Raw genomic sequence first — 21,628 nt, forward strand, 5'->3', positions numbered from 1 at the left:
ATATTGGATAAGGTAAACATAACGAGAGAGGAAGTACCAGAGGGACTGGAATTCTTGAAAGTTGATAAGTCACCAGGGCCGGATGGATTGTTTCCATAGAATAGAACCATAGAAAAGATACAGCACAGAAGGGGGCCATTCGGCCCATTGTGTCCGCGCCGGCTCGAAGAACAACCAGGTGCCCATTCTAATCCCACCTTCCAGCGCCCGGTCCGTAGCCTTGCAGCTTACAACACTTTAGGTGCAGGTCCAGGTACTTTTTAAAAAGAGTTGAGGGTCCCTGCCTCTACTACCAATTCGGGCATCTAGGCTATTGAAGGAAGCCAGGGTGGAAATAGCGGATGCTCTGAGGATCATTTTCCAATCCTCACTAGATACAGGGGAAGTACCGGAGGACTGGAAGACTGCAAACGTAGTACTATTGTTTAAAAAGCGTACGAGTTACAAGCCGTCAGTCTTACCTCGGTGGTGGGCAAACTATTAGAATCAATACTGAGAGATAGGATAAGCTGTCACTTGGAAAGGCATGGTTTAATCAGGGATAGTCAGCATGGATTTGTTCAGGGAAGGTCATGCCTTACAAATCTGATTGAATTCTTTGAGGAAGTGACAAGGAGGATTGATGGGGGTAGTGCAGTGGATGTTGTCTACATGGATGTTAGTAAGGCATTTGACAAGGTCCCACATGGTCAGAAAGGTAAAAGCCCATGGGATACAGGGAAATGTGGTGAATTGGATCCAAAATTGGCTCAGTAACAGGAAAAAGGGTAAAAGTCGATGGATGTCTTTGCGAATGGAAATCCATTTAGAGTGGTGTGCCACAGGGCTCAGTGTTGCTGTTTGTGGTATATATTAATGATTTGGACTTGAATGTAGGGGGCATGATTGGCAAATTTGCAGACGACACAAAAATTGGCCGTGTAGTTGGTAGTGAAGAGGATAGCTGTAGACTCCAAGAAGATATCAATGTGGAGTGGGTGGAAAAGTGGCAAATGGACTTCAACCCGGAGAAGTGCACTTAGGGAGGGCAAACAGTAAAAGGGAATGTGCAGTAAACGGGAATGTATTGAGAGGGGTAGAGGAAGTAAGAGACTTTGGAGTGCATGTGCACAGGTCCTTAAAAGGTGGCAGTACAGGTAGATAAGGTTGTGAAGAAGGCATATTGAATGCTCTCCGTTATTAGCCGAAGTAGAGAATACAAAAGCAGGGATGTAATGATGGAACTGTATAAAACACTGGTAAGGCCACAGCTGGAGTATTGTGCGCAGTTCTGGTCACCACATTACAGGAAGGACGTAATTGCTCTGGAGAGAGTGCAGAGAAGATGTTGCCAGGGCTTGAAAATTGTAGCTACGAGGAGAGATTGGATAGGCTGGGGTTGTTTTCCTTGGAACAGAGGAGGCTGAGGGGTGACTTGATTGAGGTGTACAAAATTATGAGGGGCCCAGATAGAGTACACTGGAAGTACCTGTTTCCCCTAGCGGAGAGTTCAAGAACTAGAGGACATAGATTTAAGCTGATTGGCGGAAGGATTGGAGGGGACACGAGGAAAAACTTTTTTACCCAGAGGGTGGTGGGTGCATGGAATTCACTGCCCTCATTGGTGGTAGAGGCAGGGACCCTCAACTCTTGTAAAAAGTACCTGGACCTGCACCTAAAGTGCTGTAAGCTGCAGGGCTACGGACCGGGTGCTGGAAGGTGGGATTAGAATGGGCACCTGGTTGTTCTTCGAGCTGGCGCGGACACGATGGGCCGAATGGCCCCCTTCTTTGCTGTATCTTTTCTATGGTTCTATGGTAAATATCAGTCTAATGTAAAAATGTTTTTTTTTTGCCATTTTTCTCTCCTGCTATCTTGCTGGGATATGGTTCCACGGGCCTTGACTGGCCTTCCTTGACCAAGTGACCATTCTTCCAGCTGGAGGGGCATCATAGTCAATTCCAATCCTGTCTTAATCAAGTGTCACACATACAATGTCCAGGGGCGAAACCGTTTAGATCACTGGGAAAATGAGCCAGGAACCCTGACTAATTTTTCTTTTCCAAGCACAGGAACACTGACACTGATTGTAGTGCCATCCCAACTAAGGACAGCTAACTCAGCACCAACTGGGAATTTAGCTTGAGACCTTCTGATCCTTTTTATTCAACTGCACACTGCCTATACCAATTGAAGCCTCAGGGGATCCCAAATGAAGTTTTGTAAAAGGGAATTTAATTACAGAGCCTTAGACATTGCATTATGTTACTGTTAAAATCTGGCCGCAATATTTTAAATAAAACTCCAATAAAACTTTTGTAACTGTGTAATTCTGTTGATTTTTAAAAAGAACTAAGCTGCATTCTGCCAGCAATGTGAATTTCAAGTCACCTATTTGTTCAAATACATACCTTCTCACGCTGGTATTCAGCAAACACCATAGAGACAGCTACAAGTACTGGATGGCAGAGAAACCAAAGGATGCAGCCCTAATACAGAGAAAAGAAAGAGGTTGAGTGTTGAGTGGCAGTTCATCAAAGACGTCAAAAGACCCACCAACAATATACTTTAAAGCCAAGAGTTATTGCTTTATGACCAATATACACTGAAAAACTACTAGTTCTGGTTACAACGTTAATGTAAATCATAGGAAAACCATAGAAATTTCCTTGTGAATATTTGAATTGTTATTTTAAACACTTTGAGGAGAGTGAAGATTTATATTTTATTTTTCTTTCTTTTTACTAAATCAGAAATTATTTTTGTGCGGTTGTAATTAAACAGTCTGAACAAATTCATTTAGGTTTGATCTGACTAAAAAAAATAACAGGTAATAGATTTGGGGTCTGGGAAATGTTGGTCTCTGACTTTGATCTCTTTTATATGGTAGCATGCTGTCAATGCTTTGTGCAAGGTACCATCGCTGTCACTGCATGTTATAATTTAAAGGGACTCTGTGACTTGGACTGTGTCGGGTACTTGCTGTTTTTTGCCCCCTTCCTATTGGCCTTGCAACAGGGACCACAGCGGACAGGTACAGTAAAAGAGGGAGTGCAGGGCTTTGCATTTGCAGGATGCTGCTTCAGTTTAATGTCATTGTCCTGTCGTGCTTTTTCACTGGGAGCCCAACATCCATGTGCTGGTTCCCTGTGTTTACAATGTAAAATCTGGCTCGTATCCTAACAGCAGAATCACAGTCCCTGTTCTTGGTGGGCCTACTAGACAAATGCCAATGTAAAAGCCTTAGCAGCAAAATAAAACTGCTGTAAAGATGTTGATAAAGTATTTTGGAACACAATTGATTTATGATCTGAAGGAAACAAATTGTGAAATTTGAAAGAGATGAATAAATGTTTGAAAAAGAGGAATATCAAAGGTTATGGGGAGAAAGCAGCAGACTAGGAGGTCTGCGTGGACAGAAACACTGGTGCAAACTTGATGGAAAGAGTAGCCTGTTTCAGTGCTGTAACATTCTATGATTCTTTACGAGTCGAACAAGTGTCACTTTTCTACCATCTATGTTTCAATCCATCAGGGACTATAAATTTTTACTGAAAAGATATATAGAAAAATAATTCTCTACATTTATTTGATTTTATTGCCAAAATCAAGTGTTTTTTTTACAACCACTGACCTTTTTAAGAATAATATAGAAGTTTACATGATGTGGAGATGCCGGTGATGGACTGGGGTGGACAAATGTAAGGAATCTTACAACACCAGGTTATAGTCCAACAGTTTCATTTGAAAATCACAAGCTTTCACAATCTCCGAAAGCTTGTGATTTTCAAATAAAACTGTTAGAAGTTTACAGCATAGAAGGGTAGATAAAGGAGAACCAATGAATGTAGTATATTTGGATTTTCAAAAGGCATTCAATAAGGTGCCACACAAGAGGTTGTTACACAAGATTAAGACTCATGGGATTGGGGGTACTATATTAGCATGGATTGAGGAATAGTTAACGGACAGAAAACAGAGAGTAGGAATAAATGGGTCATTTTCGGTTTGGCAGGTTGTAACTAGTAGGCCTCAGCTGTTTACAATCTATATCAATGACTTAGATGAGGGGATGAAGTGTAATGTATCAACAATATAAAGCTAGGTGGGAATGTAAGCTGTGAGGAGGAAGCAAAGAGGCTGCAAAGGGATTTAGACAGGTTAAGTGAGTGGGCGAGACAGTAGCAGATAGAGTATGGTGTGGGGAAATGTGAAATTATCCACTTTGGTAGGAAGAATAGAAGAGCAGAATAATTTTTAAAAGGTGAGAGACTAAGAAATGTTGGTAGTTAGAGGGATTTAGGTGTCCTTGTACATGAATCACTGAAAGTTAACATACAGGTATAGCAAGCAATTAGGAAGGCTAGCCTTTATTGCAAGGGGGTTGGAGTATAAGAGTAAGGAGATCTATCTGCAATTATATAGGGCTCTGGTGAGACCACACCTGGAGTATTGTATACAGTTTTGGTCTCCTTACCTAAGGAAGGATATACTTGTCTTAATGGGGGTGCAACAAAGGTTCACTAGATTGATTCCTGGGATGAGAGCTTTGTCCTATGAGGAGAGATTGAGTAGAATGGGCCTATATTCTCTAGAGTTTAGAAGAATGAGGGGTGATCTCATTGAAACACATAAAATTCTCAGAGGGCTTGATAGGGTAGATACTGAGAGGCTGTTTTCGCTAGCTGGAGAGTCTAGAACTAAAGGTCATATTTTCAATATAAGGGATCTGTCATTTAGGACTGAGATGAGGAAAAATTTCTTCACTCAGAGTGTTGTGAATCTTTGGAATTCTCTACCCCAGAGGGCTGTGGATGTTCAGTCACTGAGTATATTCAAGATGGAGATCGATAGATTTTTGGACACTAAGGGAATCAAGGGATATGAGGATAGGGCGGGAAAGTGGAGTTGAAGTAGAAGATCAGCCATAATCTTATTGAATGGCGGAGCAGGCTCAAGGGGCCGTATGGCCTGCTCCTGCTCCTATTTCTTATGTTCTTAGAAGGAGACCACTTGGCCCAGCACATTGGTGTCAACTCTTTGTTACAGCAGTCCAAAATTAATCGCACCATTTTATTCAGAGCATTCGGCAAATAATGTGAAAAATCACAATCTTCTAACACTTAACTAATCAACTGTCTTTCTATAAAGTTAATCATGCAACAACACTCAATCTTGCAACAACTATGCAAGAGACATATTACATAGAATTACGTAGAATCTACAGCACAGAATCATGGCATTTGGCCAAACTGATCTATGCCTGCCAGGGGTAAATTAATTTTGTTCATTGTTTACAACTGGATGCCTCATAGAAACATAGAAAAATTTAAGGCACAGAAGGAAGCCATTCAGCCCATCGTGACTGTTTCGGTCGAAAAAGAGCTACCTAGCCTAGTCCCACTTTCCAGCGCTTGGTCCGTAGCCCGGTAGGTTATGGCACTTCAAGTGAATATCCAAGTACTTATTAAATGTGATGAGAGTTTCTGCCTCAACCACCCTTTCACACAGTGAGTTCCAGACCCTTACCACCCTCTGGGTGAAAAACAATTTCCTCAGCTCCCCTCTAATCCTTCTACCAATTACTTTAAATCTATGCCCCCTGGTTATTGACCTCTCTGCTAAGGGAAATAGGTCCTTCCTGTCCACTTTATCTAGGCCCCTCATAATTTTATATATCTCAATTAAATCACTCCTCAGTCTCGTCTAATGTGAATCCAAAGAAAACAACACCAGCCTATCCAAACTTTCTTCATAGCTAAAATTCTCCAGTCCTGGCAACATCCTCGTAAATCTCCTCTGTACCCTCTCTAGTGCAATCAAATCTTTTCTGTAATGTGGTGACCAGTACTCAAGCTGTGGCCTAACTAGTGTTTTATACAGCCTCAAGCTATTATTGTTTTAACCTTTGGACTCTTCTGTGGGCATCAAATCAAACATTCCCCTTTCAGAATGGCCAGAGATGGCATTACTTTTATAAATTTCTGTTACATGGTTGGGACAGGGGATCATTGGTTAAGATTTATTGCACTTTATTTGCAATTAAATTTTAAGTTATCTTTCAAATTATGAAAAGCCAATGTTGTATTTTTAAAGCTGCAAACAAATTGCAGCATTAAGATAAATTAAGAAAATCACATAACTGAACCAACCTAGTAGCTTCAGAAAACCAAGTATAGATGGTAGAACTATTATTGATGTTTATCCTTCATGTTGTGTATCTTTTTAGCACATTGTGAGCAATTTTTAAAAATTTTTAGTTGGTTTTAGGATTGGATATGCACCAAGCTCTGAATAGCATTTTACAGATATTCAAATGTCATATCTACACAGAGGTAGAGTCACCTTACCCACTCCCCTCCCCACTTTCCCTCTTTCATTCCTTTTCTATTGCCTTCCTTCAGTAGACATTGGCATAAAATTTTGACAGAATCCACCAGCAGCATGCACTTTTCCTTGATGGGAAATGACTGGAAAAATAGGAGCACTGCGAAACACACAAGCCGACATACAAACCTGATTTTCTGATGCATACTACCATCAAGTTAGATTTCGACTGGTAACAGAGTCTCCAAAATTTTATCTCATTACCTTCAACCAGGAGACCAACATGAGGGCTCTGTACATGCGAGTGTCTCATGTTCTGATTTTGCATTCCTCCTTATAGAGATGGACTTAGCCTCTGCCCTGTGACGTTACATCGTTGGTAATTATGGGTAGTATTCCATGTTCTTAAGGATGCCCTATATTTGAAAGTGCTGTGCCCACATTGCTCCTCTCCTAACTGACACTGTCTCATGCATAGCTCCCTAGTACTGCCATTATCAGGGAGGCAAAAGTACCATCTCAGGCTCCTCTGCTTAAAAATATGTTGGGATGATTACTGTCCAATCACTGATTTAAGCAATGTTATACAAGTAAATAAGGAACAGTAAATAAAGTATGTATTGAATTAATCTAAAATCATCATTAATGTTTTCCTCACAGGTACAATGATTTAGTTCCATTTTATTTAAGTTTATGTATTGACACAGGGATATGAATACTTAAATGGCATTCAGGAGAACTTTTTTAGCCGGTAAGTAGCAAGCTCAACAAGATGGGGGCAGTTCTCGATTTAGTTTTAGGGAATGAAGCTGGGCAGGTGGAAGGAGTATCAGTGGGAGAGCATTTTGGTGGTAGTGATCATAATTCAGTTAGATTTAGCATAGTTATGGAAAAGAACAGAGATAGAACAGGAATAAATGCTCTAAATTACTAAGCCGAGAAGTGATTTAGCAAAAGTGGACTGGAAACAGCTACTTGAAGGTAAATCAGTGTCAGAGCAGTGGGAGGCATTCAAGGGGTTCAGAGTAAACATGTTCCCACCAAGAAAAAGGGTGGGACTGTCAAATCTAGAGCCCCCTGGATGACAAGGAGCATACAGGGTAAGATAAGGCAAAAAAGGGAATCTTATGTCAGATACCAAGAGCTCAATACTGCAGAAAGCCTAGAGGAGTATAGAAAGTGCAGGGGTGAAATTAGAAAGGAAATTAGGAAAGCAAAGAGAGGGCATGAAAAAATACTGGCAAGTAAAATTAAGGAAAACCCCAAAATGTTTTATAAATACATAAAGAGCAAGAGGATAACTAAGGAAAGAGTAGGGCCTATCTACTTTCAAAGATGCTAAACCCCTTACTACTTCTCCTCTCACTACGTTTGTCCCATCCAATATTTCACACCCCTCCTCCTTAACTACAATCTCTGCATCGTTCCCCTCTTATGTGAAGTCAGACGCAAAATATTCATTACGAACCATACCCACATCTTCCGCCTCCATCCATAGGTTACCTTTTTGTTCTCTAATAGGCCCTACTCTTTCCTTAGTTATCCTCTTGCTCTTTATGTATTTATAAAACATTTTGGGGTTTTCCTTAATTTTACTTGCCAGTATTTTTTCATGCCCTCTCTTTGCTTTCCTAATTTCCTTTCTAATTTCACCCCTGCACTTACTATACTCCTCTAGGCTTTCTGCAGTATTGAGCTCTTGGTGTCTGACATAAGATTCCCTTTTTAACCTTATCTTACCCTGTATGCTCCTTGTCATCCGGGGGCTCTAGATTTGACAGTCCCACCCTTTTTCTTTGTGGGAACATGTTTACTCTGAACCCCTTGAATGCCTCCCACTGCTCTGACACTGATTTACCTTCAAGTAGCTGTTTCCAGTCCATTTTTGCTGAATCACTTCTCAGCTTAGTAATTTAGAGCATTTATTCCTGTTCTATCTCTGTTCTTTTCCATAACTATGCTAAATCTAACTGAATTATGATCACTACCACCAAAATGCTCTCCCACTGATACTCCTTCCACCTGCCCAGCTTCATTCCCTAAAACTAAATCGAGAACTGCCCCCCTCTTGTTGAGCTTGCTACTTACCAGCTAAAAAAGTTCTCCTGAATGCCATTTAAGTATTCATATCCCTGTGTCAATACATAAACTTAAATAAAATGAAATAAAATGGAAATAAATCATTGTACCTGTGAGGAAAACATTAACGATGATTTTAGATTAATTCAATACATACTTTATTTACTGTTCCTTATTTACTTGTATAACATTGCTTAAATCAGTGATTGGACAGTAATCATCCTTAACATCAACCCAACATATTTTTAAGCAGAGGAGCCTGAGATGGTACTTTTGCCTCCCTGATAATGGCAGTACGAGGGAGCTATGCATGAGACAGTGTCAGTTAGGAGAGGAGCAATGTGGGCACAGCACTTTCAAATATACTTTGAAAGTAGATAAATCCCCAGTTCCGGATGAAATTTTTCCCAGGCTGCTAAGAGAAGCAAGGGACGAAATAGTGGAGGCTCTGCCCATCATTTTCCAATCCTCCCTGGCTACAGGCATGGTGCCAGAGGATTGGAGGACTGCTAACGTTGTACTGTTGTTTAAAAAGGGACAAAGAGATAGACTGAGTAATTATATACCAGTCAGTCTAACCTCGGTGGTGGGCAAATTATTGGAAACGATTCTGAGGGATAGCATAAATCATCATTTAGAAAGGCACGGGTTAAACAAGGAGAGTCAGCATAGATTTGTTAAGGGAAGATCGTGTCTGACTAACTTGCTTGAATTTTTTGAGCAAGTAACAAGGAGGGTTGATGAGGGTAACACGTTTGATGTAGTGTACATGGATTTTAGCTTTAGCAAGGCTTTTGACTGGTCAAAAAAGTAAAAGCCCATGGGATCCAAGAGAAAGTGGCTAGTTGGATCCAAAATTGGCTCAGTGGCAGGAAGCAAAGGATAATGGCTGATGCGTATTTTTGCGACTGGAAGGCTGTATCCAGTGGGGTCCCGCAAGGCTCAGTACTAGGTCCCTTGCTTTTTGTGGTATATATTAATGATTTGGACTTGAATGTGAGGAGCTTGATCAAGAAGTTTGCAGATGATACAAAAATTGGCCGTTTGGTTGATAGTGAGGAGGAGAGCTGTAGACTGCAGGAAGATATCGATGGACTGGTCAGGTGGGCAGAAAAGTGGCAAATGGAATTCAACCCAGAGAAGTGTGAGGTAACGCATTTGAGGAGGGCATACAAGGCAAGGGAGTACAATAAATGAGAGGATACTGAGAGGTGTAGAGGAACAAAGGGACCTTGAAGTGCATGTCCACAGATCCCAGAAAGTAGCAAGACAGGTAAATAAGGTGGTTAAAAAGGCATACAGGATACTTTCTATATTAGCCGAGGCATAGCATATAAGAGCAGGGAGGTTATGCTAGAACCGTATAAAACATTGGTTAGGCCACAGCTTGAGTACTGCATACAGTTCTGGTCACCACATTACAGAAAAGATGTGATTGCACTAGAGAGGGTACAAAGGAAATTTACGAGGATGTTGCCAGGCCTGGAGAATTTTAGCTATGAGAAACGATTGGATAGGCTGGGGTTGTTTTCTTTGGAACAAAGGAGGCTGAGGGGAGATTTAATTGAGGTATATAAAATTATGACGGGATTAGATAGAGTGGATAGAGAGGACCTATTTCCCTTAGCAAAGGGGTCAGTGACATGGGGCATAGATTTAAAGTAATTGGTAGAAGGATTAGGGGGGAGCTGAGGAGAAATGTTTTCACCCAGGGGGTGGTGGGGGCTGGAACTCACTGCCTGAAAGCGTGGTAGAGGTAGAAACCCTCAACTCACTTAAGAAGTACTTGGATGTGCACTTGAAGTGCCATCACCTAGAGGGCTACGGACCACATGCTGGAAAGTGAGATTAAGCTGGATAGCTCTTTTTCGGCCAGCACGGACATGATGGGCCGAATGGCCTCCTTCTGTGCCGTAACTTTCCATGATTCTATGATGAATCTTCTAACTATCTTTTAATTTAAATGGAATATGAGGTTAACAACTTAACTTCGCTGCTGATCATAAAAGCTCATACTTACCTTAGCAAAGCTGATATAGAAATCTCTCTTCAGTGCACTTCTTTCCACGGTAATGATCTGGTAAAGACCAGAGGCTAAGAGCAGGGCCAGACACACCCTTAAAACAATGAGTAGCAGAGCTGCCACGCTATGGTGTGCATGGTAGCTGTGGTGATCCGTATCTGCAAACTGTTCCCAAAGCAATAAAATTCCCTGTAAAAATGAGGCAGAGGCAACAATGGAAGAGATCTTTACTGAAAATATTAACACAGTATTAAAGAAAAACAAGTACTTTATCTCTGAATCGCATACGTCCTGTTGCAGTGATACAAAAATAACTTTAGTATTGTTGTATGGTTATGGTTATGCCAAGATGAGGTTATCACATCAAACCAATGGAAACAGAATCATAAAAAAGGAACTAAATATACAGTTGGGCATTGGTCTTTGCCAATGGAAACTTCCATTTAAATCTGGTGCAATTTCACCATCAGCAGTAACAGTAAATTTGTACTATGGCCAGATTTTATATTTCTCCCTTGTGAAGAGTTTTTGCTGGTACTCGGAAGAAGTCAGATTTACCAGTGGTACTAACCTGCTGTTCAAAATTATTTTACATAACGACTGCTGGCAAACAGTTTGCCATATAGAAGCTGAAAAATAAGTGTTTTGGCCTTGAGGAAGCAATGATTATTACCTAGAGTCTTGCCTTCAACAAGACAGGATTCCATCTATGCATAACATCCAAAGTTAAAAAATAATTTCAAAAAAGTAGAAATTAACACTAACTTGTTTCTGCCCACAGAAATATCTGTTGTTCTCAGCTTTTAAAGAAAATGGCAATCGCTTTTGCACACAGCAATACTGAGGGGAAAGCATTCTTTGCAGCACATCCTTTGGCAAATCCTGCAATAAATTCAGTAGACTACCACCACCAGCAGCTATATGCCTCTAGCCCCAACTCCATCAATCCCCCTGGGTGCTGACTCAAACTGAATCAGGTGATGTGTAACCTTGGCATCCTGTTCAATGATAAGCTGAACTATTTACTACACATCCAGTTAGCCCTCAAGACTGCTTTCTTCCATTGCCAGAACATTACCCATTTGTGCTCCGATCACTCCATTTGCCTCTTAAATCCTAATCCATGCCTTTATCGCCTCTAAAATTGATTTCTTGAATGCTCGTTTTGCCAGCCTGCCATCCTTCAGTTCTAATCCAGAACTCTATGGCCTGAGTCCTCTCACACAAAATCCTGCACACCCATTATCCCTTGCCAAACTCCTCTGGCTCCCTGTCCCCCAGCCCATTGGTTTCAAAGTTTTTGTCTTAGTTTTCAAATCCCTCCACAGTCTCACTCTAACCTATTTCAGTAATCTTGTCCAGCTGTACTCTCCACTCCTCTGACTTCAGATTACTGTTCATCCCCCGCTTCTTCCATTCCAAAAGCCAATCTTGCACTCATTACATCTCTACTCCTTAAGTCAGTGATTTTCAAACTTTTCTGTATGGAGGATCCCCTGAAAATAACAACACACTTATGGGGGCCCTCTGTCAGCCGCACAAAAAGAAACAAGATTACCATTGCAGAATTTGTAACATACAGCAACAGAAATAATAGTCTAGTAAATCACCAAGTACAGAAAACTACAGAAATCTGATGACCTTTCTGACTACTTAGGATCAGGGGACCCAATTTGAAAGCCTATGACCTAAACCACCGTTCTGCTTCCTTCAAAAACCTATCTCTATGAGCATACTTTTGGTCCCCAGAAGTATGCTCATCCTCCTCTTTCCGTCTTCTGCTCATTGTCCTCCTCTTCCCCCTGTAAAGTAAGATGCTTGTTGTCCTAGATGATGAGCACTATATAGATGCAAGCTGTTGTTGATACTGTCCACCAATGGGAAAAGTCACACAAGAACGTCCAGCTTATTTTCCTACAGTGTTCTTCACAAAAGAACTTCTTTACACTGAGGAAGGAAAACAGAGGCCAAGCAGAGGAGAGAAAAGAAGGCAGCACGGATGCTGGAGCAAAGACACAGTCAAAGAAAAGGGATTTGAGAAGGTTTTTGAAAACAGGGAAAGAAGTAGCAAAGTGAAGAGATCTAGAGAAAATAAAATTCCCTCAGAACAACTGTTATGATTTGGTAGTTACATCTCTAAAATAGTGGAATAAGATATATACAGAATGGAATGCCCCTACACTCGAAGAGTATCTGGAAGTCAATTTCAGATAAGGTTCAAATAGTCTGAAGTTGTGTGTTAATCTGAAGTTTGGGCTTTGTTGATTATTTTGATTTTCTGGTCACTAAACTTGGATTATCAGAAGTCTGAGATATTTGACTTGGCCATTCAAAGCTAAATCCTGAAACCTAATTCTGCATTTGATAGGGCATCAGCGGTTCTCCAAAAGCTGAGTCATGAGCAACACTGCACTATGGGATTAACATTCAGAATTTTGCTCTGAGTTTACTTTTTGAATTCAAAGCCGAACTTTGGTCCATCTTTAAAATTCATCTTTAGATATTTAAAGCTGAATTCTTGAATGTTCGTCATATCTAACACAAAACGTGAAATGCTCTTCGAGCCTCTTCCCATAGCAATAAAGCATAACCTGTCTAGATCTGCATTATAAATCATCAAAAAATATTCTCGTTGACACTACTAATCAATTTACGAAAAAGCCTCCAGTCAACATAAATGTGCCAGTATCAAATATGCACACAATATTGGTTAAATACAGTCTCAATGTCGCCCACATTTCATTTTTATTTAATACATCATTACATTTTTAAAATTTAGGACAGAGGGTATTACATTAATATTTGAAATTCTCCTTTATGTGTTGGTAACAACTCAACTGACCTGAGTAATAACAGCTGCAACCGCTATGGCAGTAGATGTTGGGGTTGTGTCCCACTGCAGGAGCCTACTCTGAGTTCTTCCCATTCTACCCAGAGTCCATCCCATACATAAACTCAGGAGCATATAGAGCATCTGAATCTGGGAGACCATGTCACACACTGTTAAGGAAAAGAAAGCATCAATAGATCTGTTATTTCAAGGTTATATGTACTTTCTGTCTATTTTAACTGAAATGAGGAATTTCAGAGTCCAAAGTTGGAAATGGGTTGTAAAAATCTATTTCATCAAAATTGAAAAGCAAGGATATAAAATATTAAAAAATAAATTCAATGTCTAAAACAAGCAAAGAGGAAAAGAGGAAAAAATGTTACTTTCTAATGTACATCATATATTATGATACTGAAAATTTGTTTTGGTTCTGTTTTATAGCATTAAACATGTTTTCCCCTTAAATCTATAATGAGCTATTGAATATATATGACATTGTATCACTATACCGAGTATAACACCAGATTATAAAAAAATGATCCAAGCACTGTGGGAGAACCTTCACCACACAGACTGCAGCGGTTCAAGAAGGCAGCTCACCACCACCTTCATAAGGGCAATTAGGGATGGGCAATAAATGCTGGCCTTGCCAGCGACACCCACATCCCATGAACAAATTTTAAAAAATCTAGTGAGAAGTGAAAATTAAAAATAGCGGTGATAATGACAATCTGCTAGCACGAGTTGAGAGATGGAGTATAAAGTCCCCAACTTTTTCTCATTATTATCCACATTGAAAGAGCATCAAGAGATAAGAGCTGGAGAGAGAAGAGTCTTTCCAAATGATTTAACTTAAAAGGGAACAATCTTTTTAACTTAATGAAGAGAGCTTTTTACAGTGGCAAAAAACTGTAAACAGGGTGCTCAAGACTCTACCAAAAATCTCATTTACATAGGCACTCCACAATTTGGACACAAATGAATATTAAAATTGCAATTCCATATTACAGCACAATACTATACTGATTTGTGCTGAAAATGTACGCTGCAACACAAAAATGACAAAAGTTTCAATATGTTCAGTATACATTTACATTCCAGGTATAATCACACCAAAAGTGCATACATTTTTCTGATTCCTAAAGACAGGATTTTATTTTTTATAAATGTGTTATTGTTTATAAACTGTTTTCTGATTTTTTAAAAATCAATGAACTATTTAAAGAAGTACTACTTTTATGTTTGGGAAGAGAGGATGGCCAACTACTCAGGCATCATTTTTATTAAGATGATGCCACATCTAAATGATAGTGGCATTTATTGTACAGTATTAATCTCGGTGAGAAAAATAGGGAGTTTAAAATAACAAAACATAAGTGGCATTACCGTGATCAGGTAAGAGTTGCTATGGCAACAATTGCAAGCATTGGTGTGAAAGCTTTTTTCAGCAAATATTCACAAATATCCACAAATGTTATTTAATCTGATGTAATTGTTGGATTTCTTCCCTATTAGTCATGGTGGGAACTTTAACACTGACTGAACCATGCAGGAACTGAGATTTATCTTCTCATTTATTAAAAAATTAAAATGGTCCTTGACATATATTACACCTATAGTATACACTGTCCATGGTATAATATACAAAGTACATACACTGTGCTGGTGAGCAAGCTTTACAGAGTGCTTGGGATTGTAAATAACCATTGGGATTGGCTCCAGTAGCAATTGGCGCTACTGAGTACTGCTGTTCTTGCCTGCCGTGTCAGAGCCTGGTGGGTTTTAGTGTCATCAGGTCTTTGACAGTTACCCTGTTTAGGCAGGGTGTGCCATGCTCCAGGGTACTTGGTATGCAACCTACATTGGGGATGCTGTTGATGTACTAGCTAGCTGCTGCAATGGATCAGGGATGAGTTCAGATTTCAAAGTGGCTTTGTGACTTTGACCATGTTACCACGCTCAGTTTGGAAAGTGTTTTATGTGCAAGTACTAGAAGGTGTCATCTTGAATGAGCTGGAATTCAGTTTGAAGAGTATTGAAGAATTTGATGGCTGCGTTGTCAATGAGTTATGAGAAACTTTCAATCTCGTTATTGCGCCAAGACTTTAAGTCACCCCAAGGGCTGAACCATGATAGCAAAGTTATGTCATAAGAATGATGCTGCAGATAGCTCTGTGGAGACAAGGAAGTGCTGGCCCAGTTTTCTCTATAACTATAAATAGTCCAGACTAATAGCTAAAATACAAGGGGAAAGAACTACTTTGGTCATGGAGAGGTGTATGATAAGGAGGGATTGCAGCACTCTTGTTTCATAGCAAACCAGAAATGGTCTAGTAGTTGCTTTGGTCCATTAATTTGGTATCTGAACTTGTGCTGCCCATTAATAGCATTAGGAAAGGCAAGTCCTCTTCTGTCATTGGATAATTGGAGATTGCTTGGTCTTTGAAATGAAGCTCCTTGATCTGTTTGTCAGTCTTTGTAAGTTTGGGGGATTTGGATGAGCAACATCTGGAACAGAGTTTTTTGAGGGTGTAACTAGCAGGATAAATAAGGGGGAACCAGTGGATGTAGTATCTTTGGATTTTCAAAAGGCATTCAATAAGATACCACACAAGAGGTTGTTACACAAGATTTGGGCTCATGGGATTGGGGATAATTTATTAGCATGGATTGAGGATTGGTTAATGGACAGAAACAGAGTAGGAATAAACGGGTCATATTCGGGTTGGCAGGTCATAACTATTGGGGTGCCACAAGGATCAGTGCTTGGGCCTCAGCTGTTTACAATCTATATCAATGACTTAGATGAGGGGACCAAGTGTAATGTATCCAAGTTTGCTGACGATACAAAGATAGGTGCGAAAGTAAGCTGTGAGGAGGACGCAAAGAGGCTGCAAGGGGATATAGACAGGTTAAGTGAGTGGGCAAGAAGGTAGCAGATGGAGTATATCGTGGGGAAATGTGAAATTATCCACTTTGGTAGAAAGAACAGAAAAGCAGAATATTTTTTAAAAGGTGAGAGACTAAGAAATGTTGAAGGTCAGAGGAATTTGGGTATCCTTATACACGAATCACAGAAAGTTAACATGCAGCTACAGTAAGGAATTAGGAAGGCAAATAGTATGTTAGCCTTTATTGCAAGGGGGTTGGAGTATAAAAGGAGGACTTGCCATAATTATGTTGGGATCTGGTGAGACTACACCTGGAGTACTGTGTATAGTTTTTGTCTCCTTCTATAAGAGGCAGTGCAACAAAGGTTCACTAGATTGATTCCTGGGATGAGAGGGTTATCCTATGAGGAGAGATAGAGTAAAATGGGTCTATATTCTCTGGAGTTTAGAAGAAGAAGTGATCTCATTGAAACGTAAAAAATTCTTAGAGGGATTGATAGGGTAGATGCTGAGAGGTTGTTTCCCCGACTGGAGAGTCTAGAACTAGGGGTCATAGTTTCATGCTAAGAGGTTAGCCGTTTGAAGAAATTTTTCCACTCAAAGAGTTGTGATTCTTTGGAATTCTGTACCCCAGAGGGCTGCGGATGCTCAGTCGTCGAGTATATTCAAGGTTGAGATCGATAGATTTTTGGACACTAAAGGAATCAAGGGATATGGGGATAGGGCAGGAAAGTTGAGTTGAGGTAGAAGATCAGCCACAAGAATGTAAGAAATAGGAGCAGGAGTAGGCCATAAGACCCCTCGTGCCTGCTTTGCCATTCAATCAGATCATGGCTGATCTTCAACCTCAACTCCACTTTCCTGCCGATCCCCATATCCCTTGATTTCCCCTAGCGTCCAAAAATCTATCTCAGCCTTGAATATACTCAACGACTCAGCATCCACAACCCTCTGGGGTAGAGAATTCCAAAGATTCACAACCCTCTGAGTGAAGAAATTCCTCCTCCTCTCGGACTTAAATGGCCGACTCCTTATCCTACAACCATACCCCCTAATTCTAGACTCTACTGCCAGGGGAAACAACCTCTCAGCATCTACCCTATTAAGCCCCCTCGGAATCTAATATGTTTAAATGAGATCACCTCTCATACTTCTAAACTCCAGAGAGTATAGGCCCATTCTACTCAACCTCTCCTCATAGGACAACCCTCTCATCCTAGGGATTAATCTAGCCATGATCTTATTGAATGGTGGAGCAGGCTCGAGGGGCTGTATGGCCTACTCCTGCTCCTATTTCTTATGTTCTTAACAGGTATAGGAGCCCGATAGGATGTTCATTTTGAGCACACTTATTCTTCCCAGCAGGAAGATAAGGAGAAATGTCTACTGGGTCAAATCTTCCCCAAGAGCCTTGAGTACACTTAGGAAGTTAGCTTGGCAGAGCTTTCAGTGTTTAAGGGCTTTGTTAACCACTAGCTATTTTAAGCCTTCAAGCACCATTTGAACCAGTTATAATGGCTAGGGCATACTATATGCCTATGGGCATAGCTTCTGTTTTTGTATAGTTATTCTGCCCGGACAGAGTTCCGAATGCTTTGATGCAGCTGATGACATTGGGGATTGAGAAGAGTATAGAGGGTGTTATCTATGTCAGCAAAATTTTGTGCAGAAACCCTGACACAGTGATCCTCTGTCATTATTAGCATGTAAAAACCCAGCAATTTGTGGTGAGGAAAAGATAGGCCATGAGTTGTGTATAGCCACAAATTGCTGGACGATTTGTAGCCTCGAAAAACAGGAGCTTGCCATTAGCCTCCTCATGAGTGTCAAGAAATCGCTGGATTTACGCCAAAAATACAAATGAAATTTGCCGCAGCCATTTAGGGCTGGTAGAATCATACAACACAGAAGGCCATTCGGCCCATCGTGCTTGTGCTAGCTCCCCTACTCTTTCCCTAAAGCCTTGCAAATATTTCCTTTTTAAGTAGAGATTCAATTCCCTTTTGAAAGTTACTACTGAATCTGCGTCCACCACCCTTTTGGGCAATGCATTCCAGATCATAATAATTCGCTGCGTAAAAACATCTTTCCTCATCTGCTCCCTGGTTTTTGGCCAATTATTTTAAATCTGTGTCCTCTGGTTACTGACCCTCCTACCAGTCTATACAGTTTCTCACTATTTACTCTATTAAAACCCCTCATAATTTTGAACACTTTTATTAAATCTCCCCTTAACCTTCTCTGCTCTAAGGAGTACAATCCCAGCTTCTCTAGGCTCTCCAGATAACTGAAAACCCTCGTCCCTGGTACCACTCTAGTAAATCTCATCTGCACCCTCTCCAAGGCCTTGACGTCCTTTCTAAAGTGTGGTACCCAGAATTGGACACAATACACTAGCTGAGGTCTAACCAGTGATTTTTACAGCTGTAGCATAACTTCCTTGATTTTTTTAAAAGCTTTATCAACTTGTCCTGCCACCTTCAAAGATTTGTGTATGTGAACTCCCAGGTCTCCCTGTTCCTGCATCCCCTTTAAAATTGTACCATTTAGTTTATAGTGCCTCTCGTAATTTTTCCTTCCAAAATCCATCACTTCACACTTCTCTGCATTAAATTTTATCTGCCATGTGTCTGCCCATTTCACCAGTCTGTTTACATCCTCCTGAAGTCTGCTACTATCCTCCTCACTGTTTACTACATTTCCAAGCTTTGTCTCATCTGCAAATTTTGAAATTATGCCCCCTATACCCAAGTCCAGGTCATTAATATATACCACAAAGAGCAGTGGTGCTAATACCGACCCCTGGAGGACACCACTGCATACTTCCCTCCAGTCCAAAAAACAACTGTTCACTACTACTCTCTGCTTTCTGTCTCACAGCCAATTTCGTATCCATGTATTCATGTTGTAAGGACCCTGTTAATAACATGATTTTTGGTCCTGACATGTCATTTAACCTTGGATATGCAGAAACGGAACAATTGAAACTGTGGAGTCTCACTCCTGCATGTAGTAAATTGTTCCTAGAGATTTTTTTTAAATGTAAGGTTTTTTTCTTACTTTTCCTTTCTGTCTCTTTTTTTCCTCTTTTAATCCAATCTTTATTTCCCTCCCTTTATTTCTCATTCTGTATCTAATTTACCATATTTCCTTCTCCGTCGTTCGCTCAGTTTCTTTATCAAATTTCATTGCTTAAGGAGATGGACTATTGGACCTGACGTTCACGAGGTCCCAGATGCCCCGTTGATGTCGACGTGCCATTATCAATTTGCATTTCCAGTAATTTGCAGCGCAAAAATAATACGATTAGAAGGGTGACGTAAAAAATCCAATTCACGGCGCCCGCCGCAAGATGCCCCACTCCAGCAATTTCTGGGCCATTATCTTTTTATTTAGAATACATGGCTTATCACAAACCTTAACTTGGTGTATTTTATAAAGGACAATTAACAGTAGACCTGTTTTTATGCAATCATCAGCCATTGACATGATGATCGATATACTTCATAAATCAATATTGCAGGATTATTGACCTTTCCCCTTTTTTATGTGGAGCAAAGTGTCCATTTTATTTAAATATTCAAACTCTTTTGAATTCTCCAAAATAAAGTCTTCACATGATGGCAATTGTGTTGAAGTTAAAAACTCTCCAGTGGCTGTGATGCAGTTCTGTTGCAAATGTCAGCAGCGGGTATTTCAAGTCTCAAATAGCAACCCCTCCCCCATTTGGATATTTCTGTACATAGTACAGTGACCCCAAGCAGAACGTTCTCAGATCCTGATGGGTTTTTCATTGCTGTGTGTATTGACATATTAGGAAATGTTCACCCCCTGCTTCAGAAACATAAATTTCACTAGAATTAGAACGTACTTCAAAGATATCTTGACAAACATATCGATACCAGATACAATGACATATGGCTTTTATCATATTGAGGTCCAATGTGATAAAAACTACAGTTAAGGTCTAAGAAAATAGCACAGTACAATTAAATCCATAAACACACAACTTCTTTTCTCAGAAATACTATGTTTGGAATATAATTTCTATAGACTTCTTTCAAAAAAGGGGAAAAAGTGACCAGTTTAGAACATTTTTACCTCACATTGTTTAATTCCCTCATTCCACAACAGAATTTATATTTAAACATTTTGCTGTATAAAATATGATCATTTACAAGAAGCTGTTAGGCCAAGAAGGATGATAGACATATGCTAGGCAGACAATGTTCACCATGCTGAGCAATGAAAATATGAATAATTGGCAATCTTTTTGTGCATGGCAGAGGATTATATACTTAAGCGTTGTGCTTTGATCAGGAATTCTAGATACTGTGAGTGAATGAGAAAGTGGTTTGGTACTTCAAAATTCTATTACTGGATCAGGTATGTGTTTATTAAGAGCCAAATTATCAGCAGAAGCTGCAATTTCAGCGGAAATGTTGGTTCTTACATTCAGCCAAACTGCCCAGCAAAGGAGCTCCAATTCCATCCACTGAGTACCTGAAAGAAATTATAGACATTATTATAGAACTGCTTTCAGGTAGCAACAATGATGTTTAATTTCTATCAGACACACATTTTTGAAGAAAGATTTTATGAAAAATCCTTTACTTGGAAATAAAAAAACAATAAGATGTAGATATCAAACTGCAATGCCCTACAGTTTTTATGTTTAGAATGCTTTACTCATTTCATTTAAATCAAAATCAGAAATATAGAATGTCCTCTTTTAAAACCATCATATTACATTGAATCTACTTCTGCTTGATTTCCCCCACCCCAATTTTCATTTATATTTCCTCTCATCCTCTTCGCGCACCATTACTCAAGCAAATGTGCTAGGCAAGCCTTTGAAAAAGTCTTTGGCATGGTGCATGCAGAAACAACTCACTCTGCCACCCTCTTTATTCAATTTACCTTTAAAACAATGTAGGGTGCTTAGAGGTAAGCAAATTTTGGTTTTATACGTCATTAAATTAAGACTACTTTACCTAGACAGATGCATATAGTTAGTGAATGCTGCACCAGCCTGCAGCAGCAATCCAATTGACAAAACCTTCAGTACAGACTGCATAGGTCCACCTTTCTTAATTGATCGCCAGATTGGTTGAGCATAAATGCAGGCTACTACGAAGTAAGCCAATACTAGCAGGAAGTAGAAATCATGTAACCCTGTGAAAAGAATAAAGACAACTCACAGTTCCACATGTGAGCAGAAACTAAAATCGAATGATGTAGTGTTAGTATTAAAATTTCCAATCTTTAATCAATCCTCATGTTACAATAAATATACATATAATCTACATAATAAAATAAATGCTCGTGTCTCATTAGATTGTAAGACTGTAAGATTGGAGAGTTCATCGAACCTTACTGACAAACATGTGGTCAACACAGACCAATCAGATAAACATTAAAATAAGGCAGTTATGTTTGATTCCACACCAGCTTCTATGCTTAACTATGCAACCTTGCCTGCTCCTAGCCTGCCCATTG

At 39.9% G+C, this 21,628-nt stretch overlaps 1 protein-coding gene across 2 annotated transcripts in view; it reads right to left on the reverse strand.

Annotated features, from left to right (window-relative positions):
- The window catches only part of gpr180 (G protein-coupled receptor 180), a 106,091-nt gene that overhangs the window by 13,408 nt on the left and 71,055 nt on the right, over positions 1-21,628 (reverse strand). For both annotated transcript variants that reach the window (XM_067985484.1, XM_067985485.1), the window contains 5 exons: positions 21,124-21,304; positions 20,583-20,632; positions 13,251-13,408; positions 10,406-10,597; positions 2,391-2,468 (listed from right to left, as the gene is read on the reverse strand). In XM_067985484.1, the coding sequence (XP_067841585.1) occupies positions 2,391-2,468; positions 10,406-10,597; positions 13,251-13,408; positions 20,583-20,632; positions 21,124-21,304 (659 nt within the window). The remainder of the gene's footprint in view (positions 1-2,390; positions 2,469-10,405; positions 10,598-13,250; positions 13,409-20,582; positions 20,633-21,123; positions 21,305-21,628) is intronic.

This window comes from Heptranchias perlo, chromosome 6, assembly GCF_035084215.1.
Source record: "Heptranchias perlo isolate sHepPer1 chromosome 6, sHepPer1.hap1, whole genome shotgun sequence".
NCBI lineage: Eukaryota > Metazoa > Chordata > Chondrichthyes > Hexanchiformes > Hexanchidae > Heptranchias > Heptranchias perlo.